Raw genomic sequence first — 21,614 nt, forward strand, 5'->3', positions numbered from 1 at the left:
GACAGATTAGTCTTTGACCTTTTAGGAGCCTGTTAGGCAGAGAGGTATCGTAAAAAACCAAAAATAATAAAGAAAATCTATTACATCGAGGCACATACATTTCCAAAAAAGATGTTACAACAAAGATTTGGTGAAAGCTACATGGGGGCCAAAACCACCAAAAGACTCACTTGAATCCAAATTTCAACAATAATCAATGGAGGATGATTTGTTAACAAATCAGAGACAGACCTATAGATCAAAATCCAAGTCTTTGCTATTCCCTATGTTTTGAGAAAACTGAGTTTTTTCCGATCAATGCTATCCAAGCGGATCAATATTGTACCAGCTGTTTCTCCTTCAATCCACTTTATAGCTTCCTGTTCTAATAGTTTTAATATCTGTCCAAAATCAGAAGATCATCATGTCACAAATCACTTCATGTCTCAAGAATAAGGCATCAATAAAGTCTCCCATGCACTAGTACTTTAAAATCATGCTTCAAGAAATCAATTGATCTTACCGCCCGCCTGCGAGACCCTTTGGTATTTTCTTGATTACTTGCATCAATGATAACCTTGAGATACTCAAATGCTGATGGTAATATAATAAGTGAATATTAGAATAACATAGTAAATTGGTAGAAAACTGGAAAGGGATCATATCAATAAGACTCACACGGAATGCCAGCAAGAGAAGAAAGATGACACTTCAGTAGACGTATAGCCTCCCTTGAACCATGGTCGTGCAAGTCGAGCAACATTTCTTGTGCTTCTGAGGTCCTACGAATAAAACAATGCACAAAACACTACGTCACTAATCATACAACTTTTCCATGCTAATCCCCCTATAACCAAGTAGAAGAAGAAATTATGCCCGGTCAATGAGAACTTCAGAGCAGAAGATAATCACTTGGGTTCAACAATCATTCTGCTAGATTCTTCATCAGCTTCACGAGCCTTCTTGAGAAAAAAATTTCCCTGTCAATACCATAGCATACACCACTGAAATAGTAAGGGCAATGCTACAAACTCAAGCAGTGTATTTCTGTAAACGAACTGAATGCAATATGACAAGAAATTGTAAGGCAAAATTAATTAAAATTAGAAGAGGCTGCATGTAATAGTAATAGTACACGAAAACCAGAAGACTAATGCACTGGAAATTTGGGAGTCATAGTCAAAGCTATTCATGTCATAATGCAACTTTTCGGTTATGGAAAACCTAGTTCGATAACAAATCGTACCTGATCTATAAGTTTTTCAGCTTTGAATTTATCCCCATTTGCAAATGCATCAACAGCCTGAAGTGACAAATGATGCATAAGTGTACAGAACATAGACCTAAAACATGTTAGTAAGTTACTCTGCCTAGCACTATCGATGATCTAAGGTGGGAGAAACGGAATAAGCTGGGAAGAAAAAGAATACAACATACAGCTTTATAATATTCATTCATTGTGGCCCGGTACTCCTTCACTGCTCTACGCACACACTGGTAATCTTCATCCTCCACATCTGTTATAAAGAAAGTACATCATCATCATCATCATTATTCTTATTTCCAGTACAAAGTAAAACTCAGCTTTAGAAAGAGAAATGATGTAGGATCCAGGCCACATAACTAACAATAATATAACAAAAAATAAATGACAAGTAGATTTAGCCTATAGGAATGTAAGCACACGAGTTCCATATAGCAGAGCACATATTAAGTCAACCAGCTTTGCTAGGCAATAATCAACACTCAGAAACAGTACAAAAGTCAAAGAATCTTGCTAAGCATGTTTAACAAAAGAATAATCAAGAACCAAATTTTCCAGAATGACAAAAGGAAGACAAATCTGAGAAACAGATCTGGATAAGTACCATTTGTAGCATCTCGTAGTGAGAAGTCCATATCAATCTTATATTCTTCCATTGTGTCTTCCGGAGGTTCAAATACAACATGTTTATATCGTGAACTATTATTCACATCCTTTACAGTTTTTTTAGGAGCCTCCTCACATCGCTGATAACCTTTAAAAAGAGCAAACAAGATTTCCTTCTGAAGTTCATCTTTATGTTTCTGCTTTTGATGTGATTCCACTCCTTTGTTTGAAGCTACAGTTCTATCGCTGTGTGACAAAGAATATAACTAAGAGTTAGGACAATATCTAGCATGGAGATGAGTAGATCATGCCATTGGAGCATAAGGCCAGTTAAAGCAGAACATACTACACAATTACAAATTTTGTACTTAATATCATTTATGATGATCACAGAAGAAGTAGATCATAACAAACCAAAAGGGGGAAACATACCTTCTGAGATGATTTAGATTATGAGACTTACTTTCAGATGAAGATAATTCAGATTTTGGTTTCACATCTGTAAACTGCCAATACCAATATCACATATCAATCAATATATATAACAATTAGAATTTAAATTCAGACATCAATATGTAACTTGCTGCACAAAAGATGAGAGAAATATATTGTGACTGGATTCCTTTTCACACATTATGTGCTTCTCAAACAATTTGTTATAGAATCATTCACATATATAACTAGACAAAGCCTAAGATAAAGGCTGACAGATGGCAAACTACTATCACCAGGAGTTAATATTCTCCCTTGCCTAAAACTTCCCCCTCTTAAAGTCTTAATTCTTTTTTTTTTTTTTTGGACGTGGCCCCCCTCTTAATTCTAAAACCTTGAACACATGACAAAAAAAAATAATAATAAAAACACATTATAATGTTAAAGATACAATTATTGGAGCTTCCAAAATAAACTATCTTGGCATTCATACTTACCCTCGAAGCTGAATCACCAACAACAGCTGTCCTGTCAAAAGTCACATTGGATGGATCTAGAAGTCTATACATGCTCTGGATGAATTTAAAGTGTACTTGTTAGATTAAGAATGCAAGTGGTATTTCTAAATATACCCCAATGACATGGTAAAAACGAGAAATGACATTTGATAAAATGAAGCTAGGAGTAGTCTGTGCAATAAAAGATAAATTAGTGAAACGTATCCTTGCCAGATTTAGGAGGTTGTAAACTGAATGAAAGTAAAAAAGTGGAAAACTAATGTTGTGGATTCTGGTCTGAGCCAGAGAGTGGGGAAGAAAGTAAGAAACATCAACAATATCACTGAAGCATATTTAATACTCGGTATGTTATATCAAATAGTAAATAGCCATCAAGATATTAGCATAAGCCAACCTTCACATACCTTCTGCATATCATAACCACAAGATTCTGCATTTTTCGCAATAAAATATGGAGTCAGCTGTTAGTACAAACAAAAGAGATAATGCTAGTAACAATAATACACTACAGAGTTATATACCAAGAACTCCCCGTATCATATCTCTGTCAAGCTGAAAGCCATTTCCAAGCATTTTAAATAAGAAATCTTCCATGTCCTGTTGAAGCTGATTATGCTTTGAAACATTTGGCCTTGCTTTTTCACGGCAGATTCCAGTCAGGGGCATCTCCTTTACATCCATTTTTACTGGCTTAGTCGCACCATGAGACCCATTTGCAGATGGCACTGGCCTAACATAATCCCTGCCAATAGTGCCTGAAACAGTACCTACTGAGACTGAGCGAGCTTTCGCCCTTAAGTTTTTTCTTTCGTGGGAGGAGTTTTCAACAGAATATCCATCAGACGTTCCTGAAGTCTCTTCAACCCTGGCATCTGCATTAGATGAATGGCTTGAAGAGGATGAAGAGGTCCCCTTCATCTCATACAACATTTCTCCTGCCAAGTCTGCATTCCGGCTTGCCTTGCAATAGGCAGAAGCTATTTCCTCAAGCGAAAATACAGAGCCAAAGGCATCAAGCAAGCACTTTAATGCTTTTTCTTCATCACATGTGACTATATTCTGGGCGGGGACTTCCATAACAATTTGATTGAAACACTGTAAGAGAAAATGATGTAAAATACAAATTAAAAAGTAATCACTTTTCAAATCAATGCAACAAGGATACAACTATGAAATCCCAAAATTATGCATGAATTAGGGTTAGAGGGAGGATGCGTCTGCATATATGAGCATACCTAACTAAGAACACAGAAAATAAAGCTAACAGGACCTTGCCTTCAGAAATGGGAACGATCAAAGCACACTAAGCACTCACAGTACCAAACATGAAGATATATATTCCCTCTCACCATATATCAATATCGGGATAGCAACTGAGAATCAGAATCAGATTCCGAATTCACGAAAACAACTTCATTGAAGAAAAGCATAACGGATACGTGAACTTAAATTTAGGGATAAAAAATGCAGGTAGCTAACATTGCAATCAAACACACAAAGTACACAATCTCAATCAAAATGAAATCTTTTACGCAAATGGGGGAAGAGAATGAAGGCGGATTCACAACACCATATCCCGAAAACAACAATTGGCTTGAGAAGCGAAGGAAGGAGAATACCTGTGATGGGAGGAGTTGAGAGTGAAGAGGGAACACTCTTCTTTTCTATTTTATTATTTATTTATGCACTTAAAAAAACAATAATTATAATCATCAACATTTTTGAGTGAGCAAGAAATAAATATTTATTATTTTATTTATTGAAAAAAAAAAATAGAAAAAGTGGGACGCAAAAAGCACTCTTGGCGCCACACAATGAAGGCTGCTTCCTTTGCAAGTTGTTGACTTCGGGTTACTTTTTGTATTGTTGACCGGTGAATTTTATGGTGCTTTTTACTATGTTTAAATTGTCTAATTTACTTTTAAAAGTAAAAAATAAAATATTTAAAATTTATTAAATATTATCTATTTACATTTTTTAGTAAGTTAGGCACAATCTTAAAGGCATCATAATATTCACCTTATAAATTTATTAATTATCATTATTTTTTTTATCAATTCTATGATGTCTATAGATTTTTGTCTAAATTTTACCTAACTTATTTTTTGTAGTAAGTTTTAATTTTTTAAAAATTATTTATTCTTATATCTTTTAAATAAAATAATAATTTTTAACCATTTTTAATAAACAGACACCACTTTTTAGGCACCATGATATTTTTTTTTTTTTGGTTGCACAAATTTACCATTATTATTAGATAAATTAATAAGAGATCAATGTTTTGTTTACCAATCATCCTTGGCATAGGAAGATGAAAGGCATTACTAATAATAATAATAATAATTGTTCATTATAATATATCAAGTAATATTTCAAATCAGTTTTTAAGAATTTTTAGTCAAACAATTTAATTTTTAATAAATTTTAATCATTAAAATAGTTTTTTTTTCTTTGCTAGATATATTAATTTTTATGTCAAATTTTAATAAGAAGTTAAATAAATCAATATCTGTCGTTATTTAACAAAATAACAGTTTTTAAAATATTTTTAGATTCTTAGACTAAATCCTCTATTCTTTAGGACTAATTTATCTAATGAAATAAAAAATTTGAAAAACTGCTTTAATTATTAAAATTTATTGAGAACTAAAATGTTCGACTAAAAATTCCTTTAAGAACAGATTTAGAGTATTACTCTAATATATTTATTTAATCATTCTTCTAGTTGAATGTGCATGCAAGTTCTTCCGGTCTATGCAGATCACATGACATTCAATACAAATGGTGCAGCATTCACATTTTCACACACAGAACTAACAACTACTTTCACATACAAAGAAGAATGATCTTTTTCTATGTTCCTTACCTATCTCTTACAAATACAAATAATGCAAAGAGTAATGTATAATAAAAAAATAAATAAATTATCATTTGTACCCATGAAAGATATGGACGCTGACTAATGTATTTATATAAGAATAAAACGACAATTGTAACCATAGAAGATGGCTTCCGTGCTAAGAGTACCCTAATCGATCAATTACGTAATCAACGTCTGGGTACTCTTGGCACACACAGGCCATCTTCCGTGATTACAATTGTCGTTTTATTCTTATATGTGTACATTTGTACATTTGTCAGCGTCTGTATACAAATGGTAATTTATTTTTAAAGAAAATACAGTAGTCTTTTGTGAAGCATAAACATAGAAGTGATAGAACATAGAAGAAACATGCACGTTTGTTATTCTTTACTCACAACATCGGCATGAAACTTAGTTGGAGTTGAGTGCATATTTCAAGTATCAATATCCCACACTTTGTACACTATTTATTAGTCCTCAAAAACCATGCAAGAATTTGATATATAAACACTTGACATCCCCCACCAACAATAGGAAAATCCCAACAACATTTCAGAAAATGGCCACGCCAAAATACTTAGGATATTTACTCATTTTGAGTATGGTATTATTATTCTGTGAAGCAAGCAGGGTCCCTCCAGCTCCAAAACGTTCTTCATATGATAACGTTGCTAATCCTGAAGATGAACCTGATGATGTTACAGTGCCAAGTACTGGCATGGATTCCAATAATATGATGGCTTGTACACCTCTTGATTGTCTATCCGCAGATGGACGATGTGGTGTGGTATATGTCAAGCTGGTGCCTCAACCAAACAACACCGCTCAACTCGATGGAAACAGTGCTATGGCTATGGCCCCACCATTAGGTTAATGAAGTGAAACCATGCTTCAAAGTTCTTACTATATGAAATAGAAACTAAGTTCATACTGTAAAAGCATGTGTCTACTTTTTTTATATATTACCTCAATAATTGCTTAATCATATGTACAAGCAAGTACTGTGGGTTTCAATAACACTTATCAAGTTTATTCTATTAAGCTCATTGTTGTTTGTAGACAGTCATAATTACACTTTACTCTTCATAAGTATACACCACATACACTAATTCTTGAACTTTAAAAATGCACAAAAATAACACACATTTATTAAAGTTTATAAAACTTAGCATTAACAGAAACTAATTAGTCCATGATGTAGAGGCATAATGTCTAATATGTTAAAGACTTTGGTTTGACAAGTGATCAAAGCTTTTGTTCTCCCTTGATCATAGCAGTATCTGCCCAATTTGATGCACTTCCCCTGCGAGGAATGCTTGGAATCTTTGTGTAGAGATCCACCTGAAAATATACACCAAAGATATTTCCACTGTCATCTTCATGTGCTATTCCTCGAACCTTGTGAAGTGGATGATCAAAGTTTGTTAACCCACTTCCACTTATGAAAATGCACCCTGCATTATTCCAATTCAACAAGTAAATCAAACAACACAGTTTGCTAATTCTGTTATCAAATGAGAGTTAGACAAGAAAACTTGTTTGTAGAGATGAATTTGAACTAACCTTGAGGAAAATGTGAACAAGCTTTTCCACATCCTTCTCTAATGATTTGAAGATCATCAGAACAAACCAAGGAACCATCACTTGCCAATCCCCACTCCAGATTCACACCTCCATCTCGATCCTATAATATTAGCAACAATTTCATCAGAACACACAAAATCTAGTGGACATCTTAGAAGAACACACAAAACCTAGCAACAATGTTTCTCACTATATCTGTGACAGTCTCCAAATGCATGCATAGAATTAAAGCCAAAATGGACTCTATCCCCATGAAACTTTTGTTGATAACTCACCCTTGCTACAAAAAGATTGTTAGTTCTGGCATCAAAGATGGTGAATGCGAACTTTCCATCAAGATCTTTAACAACTTGGTCAGGTGGGTAGGGAGCTCGGTCTCTTAAGGCCTTATAAGCTTCAACCACAATCATAGCTTCTGTTGCTTGTCTTTGGAGGCCATAGTGATGTCTAAGCTCAGCTATGTTTGCTAGTGCTCCCACAAATATGCAAAATATGTCGTCTAAAACAACAATAGACCTGAAACAAAACCAATTAAGGGGCAAAAAAAAAAAAAAGAAAGAGGAACTGTTGCAAGAGCATAGTTCATAGCATCATCATCATGAAATCAAAACATGATGAGAATCAAGCTTCTGAAATTTAAACTTCTAGCCAGATGCATCTTTTACTATATAAAGCCATATCAGAATACATGTTTATACAGAAATCATACACATAACAAACTGAATGAAAAGCCTTGAATTGAATGTACCTGGGGTGCGTTGGAGTCTCCTGTTGATGGGACAAAGCCATGAAATTTCCATGAGGGAGGTTATAAACAGTAGAATCCGGCCACAAAGATTTAAACTTGTCCACAATTTCTTCTGGAGTCATCATTGGATCATTGTTGGAAGCCATTGCCGGAAGCCTCAGCTCCTCAGGTGGCTTTGCAGCTTCCTTTGCAAACACTGCCAACATCTCTTTCTTTTTTTCTTTTGTTCAGATCACAAATTTATTAGTACCACTAACTACTATTCAGTTGTGTTGTGAATTGTGATCACCCCTGAAGCTTTGTATGGGACATACATACATATATATACATAAAGAGCTAATTAATCAGGGTTGTAATTGCAAACTGCAGAGTTATGTGACATGGTAGTAGCATCCAAAAATTATTCCATGTTAGCACATAGAAATAGAAGTATGGTGGTAATTGATAATGTGTGTATGTGGCAGCCTCATAAGACGGTTTTCAGATATGAGGATGATACGTGTGATAATACGCAACCTAAGTTAACAACTACAACGGTGTGTCACAGTGCACAGTTTTCTATACTATTCCCTTGCAGACTCTGCAGAGTTGAATCCAAATGGTGTTACTATTGTTTTGGTTTTGGTTATGATTTTTCTTTTTAAAGGGGAATTATATGTTTAATATTGTAATCTGTATAATAATATATATATTTTTCATATCAAATAAAGTGCAGAGTATGGACTACTATGTGTGCAACTGATAAGAGTGTTCTGGGTCTTTCTTCCAATGTCTTATCCTCCTACTATTATTATGTAAGCAAAATTGGTTCACCTAATTGTAGTACTTGGACTGTTGACCCTACCATTAAAAAATTTCAAAAAGTTTTCTTGAATAAATTAGTGGTGTGTCACTGTCATTCTATGGCATTCTAGCACCTTATCATACAGTTTTAATTTTCAAACCTTTTTTTTTTTTGAAGAAACATCTAGATGGTTCAGGCTCCATTCATAAATCAAATTTATCCTTTTTATTTAATAATTCAAATTATATTCTTCCAATCAACGTTCAAGCTAGGGAAAACGTCTAGAATTGGAAGACAACTTTGTATTTCTCACAAGCTATTAACATTGACTACATAGTTATTTGATAAAATAATTAAAAGTATAACTCAACTTTACAAGTGCTATTGAATTATTATTACTAAAATTATGTGGAAGATTACAGAAAACTAAACTTCGAAATGTTCTAACAAGAAAGGTTTTGAGAAATTTTAGTGTTCAAACATGCATACAGCAATAATATAAACTACAACACTAATCTTAATCTATAGCTTGGAGAAGGAGAATGTTATCTCTTATTTATGACACAAGCCAAATAGCATAGCATCTTTGGAACCCCTCTATAGCATGGATTAGGATCATGCAGGATAAATTACATTAACCAAACTTTGAACCAATTCATTTGGCTAGAATTGGAACACCGCAGGCTGCAGAAGCATGCTTCCCCTCCTTAAATACAAGGTTTCCTCTAACAAAAGTGTCCAAAACTTTTCCGGATAACCGTGTTCCCATATAAGCAGAGAGGCTCTATATATCAAAGATTAAAGCACAAGGGAGTCACAAAAGCAGCATAGTTAGTATAACATATTTTATGTAAATATAAAACAAAAACAACAAAGTCTTATCCTATTAGGTGAAGTTGGCAAAAAAACTGTGACGTACAGGATGTTTAAGGAAAATGGGATAATTTTCGTTCACATCAAACTCCACCTCTGGTTGCCACACTACAATGTCTGCATGGTATCCAACTGCAATGGTTCCCTAAAACATCAATGGAACAAAAGTCAGATTTGAACTTGCATTTATTTGCATAGATACAGATTGGCTTGACAACATCATATGCAAACAAAGGTTTTCCAGTAAGATGCCAAACAGAACTTCTCTTAGACGCTTAGACAATCTGTCATGTGCTCTAATCTAATCACTCACTTCAAGAGAATAGTTCTGATAGATCACAATCAGAATGCTTTATTTATTTATTTTCCTTTGAAGTATCGATAGATCACAACTGGTTTTCTTTTACAGAGTATTCACCCCAAAACAAAAAACTTCTAATTTTGCAATACCAAACTGAGCGCAGAAGGAAATTCCAATCACCTCACCTTTGATTCTATTCCTGCAAATGCTGCGGGTTTCTTGCTCCACAATAACGATAATTGCTCCAGAGTCAATCCATATTTCTTTCCATATGACCATGTCACTGGAAGATCAAACTACAGGTATCCCAGTATAAAATCATTCAGTCTATAGGCCAGTAGTATTAGTTACATATTTGCAAGACATCGGCTTCAACTGAAAAAGGAACTAACAGACTTTCTGATTAAAATCTTGGTTAATTCCACCAAAATGGCCCTTAGGACTAGTAAAACTGCACCTGGTAGTCATGAGTTACACCATTTGTTATTTCAATAAATAAGCATTCCTATATATTTATTCTTATTTACTATTGCCATGATTAAACAAAATGACAAAATGCCATCAAACTCCCCCAGATATTCTTTTTTAATATTACCATGGTTAAACAATTGTGTGCATTCATCTATCTGTTTGTAGACTTCTAACGTTTTATTGTATTGCAATGAGAACACATTTTAACTCATCTAACCTGCAAACCTGAAATGCCACCCCAAGCCCTCAAGAAGTCACCCTCCTCAAGAAGCTTGAGTTCTGGCACAGTAGGTGAATGATCAGAAGTCAAAAAATCAATGTGCCCTTCCTGAAATGAAGAATAAAACTTGTAAAACTGAAGTGTTTGAAGATGATTAAAGACAATACTTGGTACTGTGGTGTACAAGCATACCAGTACAGCCTCCCGCAGTTTCTCTCTGTTGTGTGCATCTCGAATGGGTGGGGAACACTTAAAACGAGTATCTCCATCCGGTATCTCTTCAGATGAAAAAGCTAAGTAATGGGAGCATGTCTCAACACTTATGCTGTCACCTCGACGTTTTGCTTCCTGTAAAATATAAATGCATGAATAGCACTCTCATGAAGGGAAAAGTTTGCTAAAGTTTTTGAAATAGGAAAAGCAGAGTAATGACAAAAAAATTCAAAAGAAGACAATATTTTAAATGTTAAAAAGGAACATATGATATAATACCTTAATCATATCTAGGGAAAGACTGGAATCAGACAAGTGGACAATGTGAACATGCGCTCCTTCTAAAGGTCCTCCGACTATAGTGTCCTTCGTAACACCCACAAGTTCTTTAATAGCAGCCTGCTCCCTGGTCAAGCAAAAGAAGATGTTTGGATTTCATATCAGGAAAACATAATGGATGTTTGATATAAATTAGTTTTTCATAGAATATTCACATAATATCCTACGACGTAGGAATAATTTAACAGCCACTTCCCTTTATACAATGAGAATAGCTAATCATGTCATGGAAAACTCGGACAGGTTTAAGCTAGACTAACAAGTTCATGTTAATACAGAAAGAAAAAGCATAATATCATTTATCTTGACCGAGCCTATTAGTGCAATAGGATGGTTGTTACTCAAAGAACGAAGATATATATAATGTCTTACCATGAAGGGGGCCTAGTGTTGAGATAGGTCAAATAAACTCGAGGGTCTCTATTATCTTTGAGTTCCGAATGACTTTCGGAATCTAGTTGAATCTCAGCATGCACAATTAAAGGTCTTTTATATTTTGCCAACACAGGTAGTCCCTCCTTAAAAAGAAATAAATAAATAAATTGAACAATAAGAAATAAAAAATGTCTATTTCGTGTAAATAAGTAATATTTTGCCTAACTAGCAAGTGCTTTATGAATCAAAGTTAATGCAAGAATAGCACAGTATATCAAGCAAAACAAAAATCCCATGCCATATTAATACGATTTTCGAAATGACATGTAAGGAAATATGCAGAAGTACAAGGAACTGATGAAGAAAAAGAAAATCTGACTATCAATTCATAAGAGGAATTTACCTTGATGTGATCAATAGTAGTCATAGGAAAGTCATTAATTCCTGAAGGACACATAAAAGACTACAAACAAAAAAACAAAACAGGAGTCAGAGAGAAACACAACAGACTCTACCAATATGTCCTGAAGGGTTAATTAGTATTTCATGCTGCACAAGTTTTCAAAAGGCTACCTTTACACCAAGAACACCAGCACTTAAGAGGCCATCAAGAATACTGGTATTAAGTGCATTTTCAGGGACCAGGCCTCCCCAAAACCCTGTTGCAGATTAAAATTATATATATTCAGAAGCTCAATCAACTGTATGTGAAGGTAAAATTTGCTGATCATACCCGCATCAACATGGAGTTTCTTATTTGCAGCTTCAAGCTGCGTAAAAAAGTTAAAGATCATGTTAGCAAATGAAAATTTAACTCAGTTCTACAGTCAACCATAAGTGACCTGTCAATTTTCACTTTCAGGAAATTTAAAGAAAAAAGGAAAAAAAAATATATGCATCTGATCGATCATTGATACCTTAAGTTCTAGCGTTTCCTTAGACACAGTTGTAGGGTGATTGTTTAGAGGCATGTCAACCACTGTTGTCACGCCACCTGATATAGCAGAGAGTTATAATAGATCTATATAATTCATATTAACCAAACTAAAGAAGTCATCCATATCAACAACAAAACAACAATCAGGATGACCATTATGACGGAACCACTACAACAATAAACCCTTCTCCCACTAGGCGAGATCGGCTAAAATGGAACCACAATGAAGAGCGGAGAAAGTTATCAGAGTCATTTGTCATCCACTAACATCTGCTGGGGACTGATACAGCATGATATGCATATTTACATACCAAGGTATTGTTTTTCTTTGCATTTAGCTTGCAATTAGATGTTCTTAAGCAGTTTTGGAAAGAAACGGGTATTCTTCTGATATATCCAATCAAGTCCGAAGTTATTCAAATAGAAAATCTGTAGACCAAGAGAAGAAGAATATATGCATACCAGCAGCAGCAGCTCTAGTACCAGTAACAAATCCCTCCCATTCAGTTCTCCCAGGTTCATCAAGATGTACATGCCTGCCATGGCAAAAAATTTATATGGTGAAAGAAAGAGAAAAGTTTCTTTCTATCAGGAAATCATTCCTCTTTTTCACTTTCAGTTCCTATGTATAAAATATGATAATCTTATCATACCTCGTGTGCATAATCTAATTATTCACAATGAACTTTAATCAAAATGAACCCTTGAGATACATGAGACAAGTCTCAAGCAAGCAAAATCTATTAAAACCCATTCCCCATGTCATTTTTAGCTAAATTTTTTTATCATGTTTTCAAAAGAAGCAACTGGAGAAGTGAGAATACATGGCAAGATATATAGCCTAACTCATTTGTATTCCACAGACAGATCTACTGCTCTACATTGCAAATAACAAACTTCAATTTTCAATAGTCAGTCTGTGTACATTGGCCTGTTTTCAGGAACATTTCAATTTCCTGCATATCCAGGGTTGGTATCACTTTTCACTATTGACGATTGAGTTAAATAATTGAACATACATATATAGAACAGGGATTTAAAATAATACTAAACAACAGAGGAAGACGATTGCACATCTTACACATCGATCAAGCCGGGCATGACAACAGCCTCTCCATAATCAATAACCTCTTCTTGCCTAGAATTCCCCTGCTTACCATATCCTTCAACAACAGATACAATCTTCCCTTCATTTATCTCCACTGTTTATTTTCACAACTAAAATCAATCAACACATGTATACAGTGATATCTAGATTTTTTTTATTATACACGAGGATAATATGATGTTAAGAGATTTTTTTATTATAGATTTGATCTTTTCAGACAACTTTACTTTACAGAAAAACCTTTACAACCCACAAGTTAAAACTGAAAAGAAAGTGATGATAAAAAGAATAAAGAATAGACCTGAGCCAGAAATGAAGCCTTGTGGGGTCAGAATGCGCTTGCTGGATATCCAATAGTGTCGAAAGGGAAGAAGGCTGCACTCATTATCATCATCAACTGGTAACTGTGCCACAACAACAAACACACATCATTCAAACTGTTACAACATCCTCTTCCATTTTCAGACCTTCACACCATGACATTCAAAACTCAAAACATGAAACACATAAAACACTAATTTTCTACAAGTCCAATACTTCAACACTTCTTGCCAGAGTAGGTACTTTTTTCAAACATGTATGCTGCATAACTCCGAAGTAACAATTCAGTTAAAAGATTACTGATTCTGTTCAGAGATAATCATGAATCTCAAAATAAATAAATAAATAAGCAATTTTTAATAGAAATTGAGGGAATAGTGAACCTTTATAAAAGGAGAAAATTGAGCCTTGTAGGAATCCTGCAAGTAGAAGAATGTAACGAAGGCAACAAGCAGTGCAAAAAGGGGTAACACTCTCCACACAAAATTATCCATTTCTGATTCACACACTTCACTTTTGATTATTCCTTCAATTCTTCAAACTATATATAATAATACTCTGCATAGTGTACACATTCACATACCTACTTCACTAATCACTAATCACTAATCACCGTATAATTTTTGTTTCTAAGTCAAATGACATGAAATTAAGCAATGTTTTCAATTGATGAATTTGACCAGCTGGTTCAACTAAAATTGATGTAGTTTCGTCAACTTATATATATATATATATATATATTAGGGTTGGAAAATTTTGAAGGAGAATATTAGTAAAATTGGGTTAATCTCCCGACAAAATGTTCCCAAAATTGTTATCCATAAAACTGAATAATTTGAAAATACAATAAAAAATAATAAATGTTATATTTTTTATAAATAATTAAAAAAATTTATATTTAATAAATAATTTATTCATTAAATCTAATTTTTTGTGATAATATTTGAATAAATATTTAAAAAATTTATAACAAAATTTAAAATAAAAATTAATTTTTAAATTTTTTTATTTTTTAAAAAAGATGTCTTTCCTAATCTTAACAAAAAATTACCAAAATTTTAATAATAAAAATATCTTATTTTAAATTATAATTATAAAAATTTATATTAAAAATTGATCTCTAAATTTATTTTTTGAATATATATTTAATATCTATTTTTTTATCATTTTTTAAATCTTTCCTCATAACTTAGTTGTCTAGGATCTTTTGAAATTCATCTTAGTAATTTACTTCAATAAAATCTCAGAAACCATGTGCTAATGAGTGATGAGTGATGACATAGATCAACGCTACATTAATAATACGAAGTCTTGGTGGGCATTTTAGTAATTCCACCAAGAAATCTTTTTTTTTTTTTACGGTATCTTCCGTCTAATATATTAAAAATTAATTTTTGACGAATTTAAATTTTATTTAAAAATTTATAAACTATTCTATTTCTTCACCTAATTGTCATAAACAAAATTAAGGAAAAACACTCAAATTTATTGATAACAGAGTTAAGACTAGACATTTATTTTTAATATTTTTAAAATTTTTGAAAATTAATTTCGGATTAATCTCTTGATCGTTTTAAAACTTGTAAAAATTTATTTATAGCATGTATATTAAAAATTTAATTATACTATTATATATTAAAATCAGCTATTATTTATTTGTATAAAATACATATTAAAATATATTTTAAAAATACAGAATATATATTTAAAATTAATCATGCTAGATGAAGATGACTACAGACAAAGGAAATGTCATTGTCGGTTATGTCTTTATCTCTGATTAACAAATCTCAGTTTTAGAAAGAAATCTTTTATCTTTTATGTAAAATATTTATTTTGCCTTCTTAGTTTATGATTTTGTTTTGATTTTGGTTTATGGTCTTCGCTCCTTACTTTTAAGTTTGTTCTAATTTTGTTATATTTTTTGGGTTTATTCTAGAATTCGTCATATTTAACCGTTGTAAGCTCTATCTTGTTACGGTCCGAATCCAAGTTGTTTTTTTTTTCCCCCTCTACTTGAACATAACGTAAATTATTGAGGTAGTTGATGTCGATGCCATTATGATAGGTGAATAGTAGAAAAGAAAGAAAGTAGCTAAAATGATGGCAATAAAAAATTATAAAAGTTTAAAATTTGAAAAAAAGAGATATGAGGAGAGTTTAAGTTAAAAATAAAAGTACAGATAATTTGAATATTTTTTAAAAAATCAACAAAAATAAATAATTTTTTGGGTACAAATTATTTTTTTTATAAATACTTTTTTAGTATTTATAAAATTCATATGTGCATTGATTATTTTGTCTTTTTAGTTAATCAAAAGTACAAAAATATTTTTTATCTTTTAAAATATAAAACATTTAAATATTTTAATCCAAAATATATAAAAATAAATAAATTCACCAAAAATATTTAAATTAAATATTTTATATTTTAAAATTTTAAAATATATTTTTATATTTTTAATTAATCAATTATTTATTTATTTTTTTAATTAAAAGACTAAGGTCTCTACAAATTAAATTAAACTCTTTTTCTACCCTAAATGCCCTTATCCTGTGTCCCAAACCAATGGTACAGTAGCCGTGTTTGGGATTTGAATTACGGAATTTTTCTTATAACAAATTGAATATATTATAATTAAAAATTTAAATATAATAATAAAATAATAATATTATATTACGTTATGTAGTTTGAATAATTTTAAAAAGTAGATTTAAAAATTTATCTAATTCATGTATTTATTAAAAATAAAATTTAATGAAATTTAAATTATACAATTTTATTTATATATCTTTCATTGTTTTAAAAAATACAAAAAATTATAATGTTAAAGTATATCATTTATTATATTTTTATGTAGAAAAAAATTAGCCATAAATTAATTTTGGTAATATATAAATTACTAGAGTAAAGTATCGTTTTTGTTCCCAACGTTTGTGGTAAGCCCTATTTGTATCCCTAACGTTTAAATCGTCCTATTTGTATCCTTAACGTTTATAAAAGTGATTCAATGTTATCCTACTATCAATTATACTAACAAATCAGATTATATTTTTCAATTATTCTCACTTAGATGTATTCATTCTCAATTAGGTCTTACTTGGATGTGGTCGATTTTAATATTATACACACTATTTGTGTTTAGATTCAATTATGTCCCTAGAAAAGTGAATTATGTAAATATTGTAGGAATTAGTTTCAACATTTGATGAGTTATTTTTCGGAATAGATCATCGATTCTATCCCAAACATTTATATTCTAACTTGAAGAAGAGATTTTTAAAACTCAAACTAAAGCGCTCATGATGTGTAATTGACGGCAGGATAACATTGAATCACTTTTACAAACGTTAGGGATACAAATAAGACGATTTAAACGTTAGGGATACAAATAGAATTTACCCCAAACGTTGGGGACAAAAACGATACTTTACTCAAATTATTAAATTAAATAAAATTATTAAAACAAATTTTTTAACGGTCATAGATTTTTAAAATGTTGAATGTATGAAATTGATAATAATTTATATTATTAATTATTTAGTATTATTAATTATTAATTGAAAATATATCAATAATTCATTTTATATGTGTATATTATTTTAATATCTAATAAATTAATCAAATTAATTAGTTGATATAAATAATTAATATAGTTTATTTACTTTAATAAATTAAAAATATATTAAAAAATATACTATACCAATTTTATCATCAAATACAAAAAATTTATTTTAATATAATATAATAGAATAATAGAGGATAGATTTTAAAACTCTTAATCACTAAAACTAAACAAAAATGACAACACTAAAACGTTAATTATTTGACCATACTGTCAATATTTTTTTTTTTTAAATAAAAGCAAGATTATTAACGTTTTCATAAATGTGCATAATTAATTAATTATAAAATAATTTTTAGTAGAGAAGGAAGATGATTGAAAATAATGATAACTAATTTTTGTAGAAATATGTATATTGATTGTCCGTGATATTTTTATTTTTTATTTTTTTAAAAAAATGTTCACTGGTTCTCTCACCCAACTTTATATATAGAAATGGTCAAATAATCGCAAGTCGCACGCCAGTCGCCCGGTTCCTCTTTCCTTTCCCTCTCTATTATCGTTCTTATTTAAAATCTAAATACAGCTGCCGCCACTGCCGTCAAAACTCACAACCACGGCCCCACCGCTCTCCACTCGCCGGCAAATCACGGCACCGCTCGTACACCTCTTCTTTCTCTGAAATTCATTTTGTATTTTTGTTCATATTTGATTCATATCTTCTTTCAGTTTCCTTTTTTTTTATTTATTTATCTGATCATTGTTAGAATCTTAGTCCTCAAGCGGAACCAACCAAGAGTTAAATTGATTCCTTCGTTTTCACTAAATTGAAACCCTAACCCTAAATCTAATTGTAACCCTTTCTCCAGATACAAAATTGACAAAAGGCGAATCCATCAACATGGATAGGATCAGTTACTTACCGGACACTATTCTTTGCGACATTCTCTCATACCTCCCAACAAAACAAGCTGTATCCACCAGCATCCTCGGTCGCAGGTGGCGCCATGTTTGGGAGAATCTCCAAGTCCTTGACATAGATGATAGATCCTTTTGGTCCTCTGGGGAAGCCAGCTTTGATTCTTTTGTCAATGCTATTCTAGCTCTGCGCAATGCAGATTCGTATCCCATCGAAAAGTTCCGCCTCACTTGCGAAAAATTTGAAGAGGATGCCATCTCAACATGGCTTAATGCCGTCATTGGGCCCCGTCTTCAGGAACTAGATCTCAGCCTTAAAGTAAATGTAATGTTTGGAATCAACTTGCCTAAAGCCATATTCACGTGTACATCACTTAAGTCCCTTGTTTTGCAAGGTGATATTTCATTGTATTATGGTCCAGAGTTTCCAGATGTATATCTGCCATCCCTCAAGAACCTAGAGTTGAATATTTCCCGTGTGGACAACAAGTTTTTATCTGGCTGTCCTGTTCTTGAAAATCTTAAGCTCATTCTACAAGGTTATGTTTATATACCTACAATTCAGATGCCCCAGACATTGAAGAGTTTAACCTTTGAAGATTACTCTATCGTGTGTGATGAGATTAACCATCGTGTGATAGACACACCATCTCTTGAATACCTCCATGTGAAAATAGTGACGCCGGTGTTTTCTGAGCTACAGATTTCGGTTAGCCATTTTCCCAACATGGTGGAGGCACATGTTGATATTCGTGAAGAACACAAACTTGATGAACATGTCTGTTGGGTGCCCATGCTTCTCCAGGCACTTCGTGAAACAAAGTTGTTGGCACTGAAACCTTACACAACACGGGTAACATGCTTATTATAATCCCATGATTCCTCAAGCTTAATGTTTGATATAACTCTATAATTTTGAATTAGGAATTATATTTAATGTCTAGTTATCTTCTACACAGTGCTTATTTAGTGCTCCAGCTTTCAAGTTTCCAGAATTTCACCGTTTGCTCAATCTAGAGCTTGATATTCCATTTTTCAACACAAACTTCCTGCTAAACTTCCTTCACAGCTGTCATGTACTTGAAGCTCTCGTAATTCGTATTTGGGAGGTATGAATGCATTTCAAGTTAAATCTAGTGTCTCTATTTACTTTTTGTTGTTTGCCTGAGTCTAATGAGAAGTGTTGTTTTTTGTTATCAGGAAGTCTATGTCCGCACCATGGACTATAATGGACCAACACCACCAACCATGGTTCCCAGTTGTGTGACATCACATCTCAAGAGTTTTGAGTTTAGAGAATATCAAAATGCTGCAGATGAATATGAATTTGTTGCATATCTTTTACAAGCAGGACTTGTTTTGAAGACAGTGACAATTCATCTTAAATCTGGTTTTGACCGAGAGACAAAGTACAATATTGTCAGGGGTTTATCTGTTATACCGAGGGGCTCTACAATATGTCAGCTAAATTTTCATTGATCAAAATCCCATTTAACATGGTATGAACTCACACTATCTCTATCCTTATCCTTTGTTGTTCGTTGATCAAAACTGTTGACATGATATCATCTTGGAGTCTTAGAGTTTTATATTATTAAAATTGCAGAACATTGAGTCAATTTTAGGGCCAGTGTTCCACCTAAATTCTTGAATATTTGTCGATGCTTGTGAATACTTCTTACCGAATATCATGCTTATGAATAAATTTGTCTGGTGCCCTGTTCCTTGAGAAATAATGAAATATGCACTTGAACATTATCGGTGGTTTGGATTCGCTAACTTTGATATTGACAATGACAAGTATTTTCAATTCTTTGTTTCATGCATAATTTTTTTTTTGGTCCCTCAACCTTGGAAATTTATATATGCCGTTTAATGCTATAATTTGCATAGGCTCTTGAATATATCGATTTACGATGCAGGATGATGGCATCTCTACTCTCTGGGAAACCTGCCAAACGTTTGCTTGTTTTATGGTTATATTCACAAAACATGTGGGCTGCTATTTAACCGTGTTGCTAGATTAAACCACTCTATACCCACCAGCGTCCTGTCTCGCAGGTGGCGCTGCCTCTGGAAGGAGCTCCCGGTCTTGGACAACTAGAGTTGTTTGTTTTGACCAAAATGATAGTTAAATGCTTACATTTGATTTTCTTCTGTTGACCTATTCGATATGGTAATTACAAGGATGTAAAATTGATTAAACCTCATAAAATCTATGTCTAGCCGTCTAGGTACATTATTCTTCAAGGACTCAAATGAAAAAGAATAGCTAAAAATTTTAACCTGCGGTAGCAGACCCAGTAATTTGAGACATATATTCATGAATTTGACAAATGTTATTTATATTTGGCAAAAGATCATTTTTGTCGTCCGCATTTTGCATGATTGTTTGCAGTGCTTTTGGATCAATTTTAAAGAATTAAACTGAACATTTATCTGGTTTGAAATATATAATTTGTAATAGTTTAGATAAGATCAGTTTATTTAATTTAAAAAAAAAAATTAGATTCGTAAAGTGAATAAATAAATCTTATTTTATAAAATATTTATAAATTAATAATAATACTTAAATAAGATAAAAATATGTAGTAAATAAAAAATATAATTTAGAGTAAAAGATAAATAGATTTCTGACATTTTTTTTTCGGACATTTTCGTCTCTGAGTATTGAAAAATACTTTTAAGTCCCCGACGTCCTTAAGGTAGAGGTAGCGTTTGTTTTGAAGTAGTATCATGTTTGTATCATGTTTGTTGGCTCAGTACTAAAATTTCTGTCTCTGTCCTAAAATTTCAGTATTTCAGCACCTCCAAAAAGTGAGGACACATTGAAACTTTAATAATATTTTATACCTAAAATACCATCATTTCAATTAATTAATTCTAATTTTACCTTTTGTACAAATTAAATTAGAATTTCATTATTGTTTTAATTTCTGTCTCCCACTTTGCACCAAACATAATACTAAAATTTATTTCTGTCTCTTAGTCTCTGTCTCTCCACCAAACACTACCTAAAAGTTGGACGGATAAGTCCCTCCATCCAAATGTCTCCAACCCAACGAAAAGTGCTTGCTTGGCAGACTTCCCTCTTACGCGAACGCGTTGCCATGAATTTTTCACTTTGCATGCTTTTCTTTTTCATTTCTTTCGAGCTATTTTTGCCTTCAAAATTTTAGATCACTTAAACAAAA

General features: G+C 32.3%; 4 protein-coding genes across 7 annotated transcripts; 1 reads left to right on the forward strand and 3 right to left on the reverse strand.

Annotated features, from left to right (window-relative positions):
- Nucleotides 1–50: 50 nt before the first annotated feature.
- On the reverse strand, nucleotides 51–4,587 carry LOC112783663 (putative nuclear RNA export factor SDE5). 4 transcript variants are annotated; one of them, XM_025826699.2, is made up of 12 exons: nucleotides 4,419–4,587; nucleotides 3,321–3,894; nucleotides 3,204–3,229; nucleotides 2,779–2,853; nucleotides 2,282–2,355; nucleotides 1,848–2,095; nucleotides 1,417–1,496; nucleotides 1,226–1,282; nucleotides 892–959; nucleotides 658–761; nucleotides 503–573; nucleotides 51–380 (listed from the first exon to the last, which is right to left on the reverse strand). In XM_025826699.2, exons 2-12 carry the CDS (start codon nucleotides 3,874–3,876, stop codon nucleotides 264–266), a joined length of 1,476 nt encoding a protein of 491 aa, XP_025682484.1. In that variant the 5' UTR covers nucleotides 3,877–3,894; nucleotides 4,419–4,587; the 3' UTR covers nucleotides 51–263. The 4 variants fall into 4 exon arrangements, with proteins under 4 accessions (XP_025682484.1, XP_072085417.1, XP_072085418.1 ...); XM_072229316.1 differs by having other exon boundaries at nucleotides 4,035–4,454; XM_072229317.1 differs by having other exon boundaries at nucleotides 4,332–4,419.
- Nucleotides 4,588–6,788: 2,201 nt separating this feature from the next.
- Nucleotides 6,789–8,840, reverse strand: LOC112784003 (stem-specific protein TSJT1). Its single transcript, XM_025827080.2, has 4 exons — nucleotides 7,995–8,840; nucleotides 7,522–7,762; nucleotides 7,226–7,346; nucleotides 6,789–7,116 (listed from the first exon to the last, which is right to left on the reverse strand). Exons 1-4 carry the CDS (start codon nucleotides 8,198–8,200, stop codon nucleotides 6,908–6,910), a joined length of 777 nt encoding a protein of 258 aa, XP_025682865.1. The 5' UTR covers nucleotides 8,201–8,840; the 3' UTR covers nucleotides 6,789–6,907.
- Nucleotides 8,841–9,149: 309 nt separating this feature from the next.
- On the reverse strand, nucleotides 9,150–14,768 carry LOC112784002 (allantoinase). Its single transcript, XM_025827079.2, has 15 exons — nucleotides 14,320–14,768; nucleotides 13,917–14,019; nucleotides 13,589–13,709; nucleotides 12,970–13,043; nucleotides 12,488–12,564; nucleotides 12,304–12,340; nucleotides 12,144–12,229; nucleotides 11,974–12,033; nucleotides 11,568–11,713; nucleotides 11,136–11,262; nucleotides 10,836–10,991; nucleotides 10,641–10,751; nucleotides 10,138–10,248; nucleotides 9,698–9,796; nucleotides 9,150–9,562 (listed from the first exon to the last, which is right to left on the reverse strand). The coding sequence occupies exons 1-15, from the start codon at nucleotides 14,428–14,430 to the stop codon at nucleotides 9,434–9,436; spliced, it is 1,548 nt and encodes a 515-aa protein (XP_025682864.1). The 5' UTR covers nucleotides 14,431–14,768; the 3' UTR covers nucleotides 9,150–9,433.
- A 3,142-nt stretch (nucleotides 14,769–17,910) lies between these two features.
- LOC112784298 (putative FBD-associated F-box protein At5g56440) lies at nucleotides 17,911–20,778 on the forward strand. Its single transcript, XM_025827451.3, has 5 exons — nucleotides 17,911–18,163; nucleotides 18,372–19,273; nucleotides 19,380–19,529; nucleotides 19,621–19,919; nucleotides 20,343–20,778. Exons 2-4 carry the CDS (start codon nucleotides 18,404–18,406, stop codon nucleotides 19,897–19,899), a joined length of 1,299 nt encoding a protein of 432 aa, XP_025683236.1. The 5' UTR covers nucleotides 17,911–18,163; nucleotides 18,372–18,403; the 3' UTR covers nucleotides 19,900–19,919; nucleotides 20,343–20,778.
- Nucleotides 20,779–21,614: the final 836 nt, after the last annotated feature.

The sequence above is a fragment of the Arachis hypogaea genome, chromosome 20 (genome assembly GCF_003086295.3).
Source record: "Arachis hypogaea cultivar Tifrunner chromosome 20, arahy.Tifrunner.gnm2.J5K5, whole genome shotgun sequence".
In the NCBI taxonomy this organism is placed as follows: Eukaryota; Viridiplantae; Streptophyta; class Magnoliopsida; order Fabales; family Fabaceae; genus Arachis; species Arachis hypogaea.

What these genes read in the sequence shown, in the direction of transcription:
- LOC112783663 (XM_072229315.1), bottom strand. An exon ending in TTGGTGATTCAGCTTCGAGG is followed by an intron (nt 2,356 to 2,778) that starts GTAAGTATGAAT and finishes TGGTATTGGCAG; the next exon opens with TTTACAGATGTGAAACCAAA. An exon ending in AGAATGATTGTTGAACCCAA is followed by an intron (nt 762 to 891) that starts GTGATTATCTTC and finishes TTTTATTCGTAG; the next exon opens with GACCTCAGAAGCACAAGAAA.
- LOC112784003 (XM_025827080.2), bottom strand. Translation starts at nt 8,200, where the DNA reads ATGTTGGCAGTGTTTGCAAAGGAAGCTGCAAAGCCACCTGAGGAGCTG. An exon ending in ACAATCTTTTTGTAGCAAGG is followed by an intron (nt 7,347 to 7,521) that starts GTGAGTTATCAA and finishes CTAATATTATAG; the next exon opens with GATCGAGATGGAGGTGTGAA. An exon ending in TTGTTCACATTTTCCTCAAG is followed by an intron (nt 7,117 to 7,225) that starts GTTAGTTCAAAT and finishes GGAATAATGCAG; the next exon opens with GGTGCATTTTCATAAGTGGA.
- LOC112784002 (XM_025827079.2), bottom strand. Translation starts at nt 14,430, where the DNA reads ATGGATAATTTTGTGTGGAGAGTGTTACCCCTTTTTGCACTGCTTGTT. An exon ending in ATGCCCGGCTTGATCGATGT is followed by an intron (nt 13,044 to 13,588) that starts GTAAGATGTGCA and finishes TTGCCATGGCAG; the next exon opens with GCATGTACATCTTGATGAAC. An exon ending in TACTAGAGCTGCTGCTGCTG is followed by an intron (nt 12,565 to 12,969) that starts GTATGCATATAT and finishes CTGCTATATCAG; the next exon opens with GTGGCGTGACAACAGTGGTT.
- LOC112784298 (XM_025827451.3), top strand. Translation starts at nt 18,404, where the DNA reads ATGGATAGGATCAGTTACTTACCGGACACTATTCTTTGCGACATTCTC. An exon ending in TGAAACCTTACACAACACGG is followed by an intron (nt 19,274 to 19,379) that starts GTAACATGCTTA and finishes TCTTCTACACAG; the next exon opens with TGCTTATTTAGTGCTCCAGC. An exon ending in TCGTAATTCGTATTTGGGAG is followed by an intron (nt 19,530 to 19,620) that starts GTATGAATGCAT and finishes TTTTGTTATCAG; the next exon opens with GAAGTCTATGTCCGCACCAT.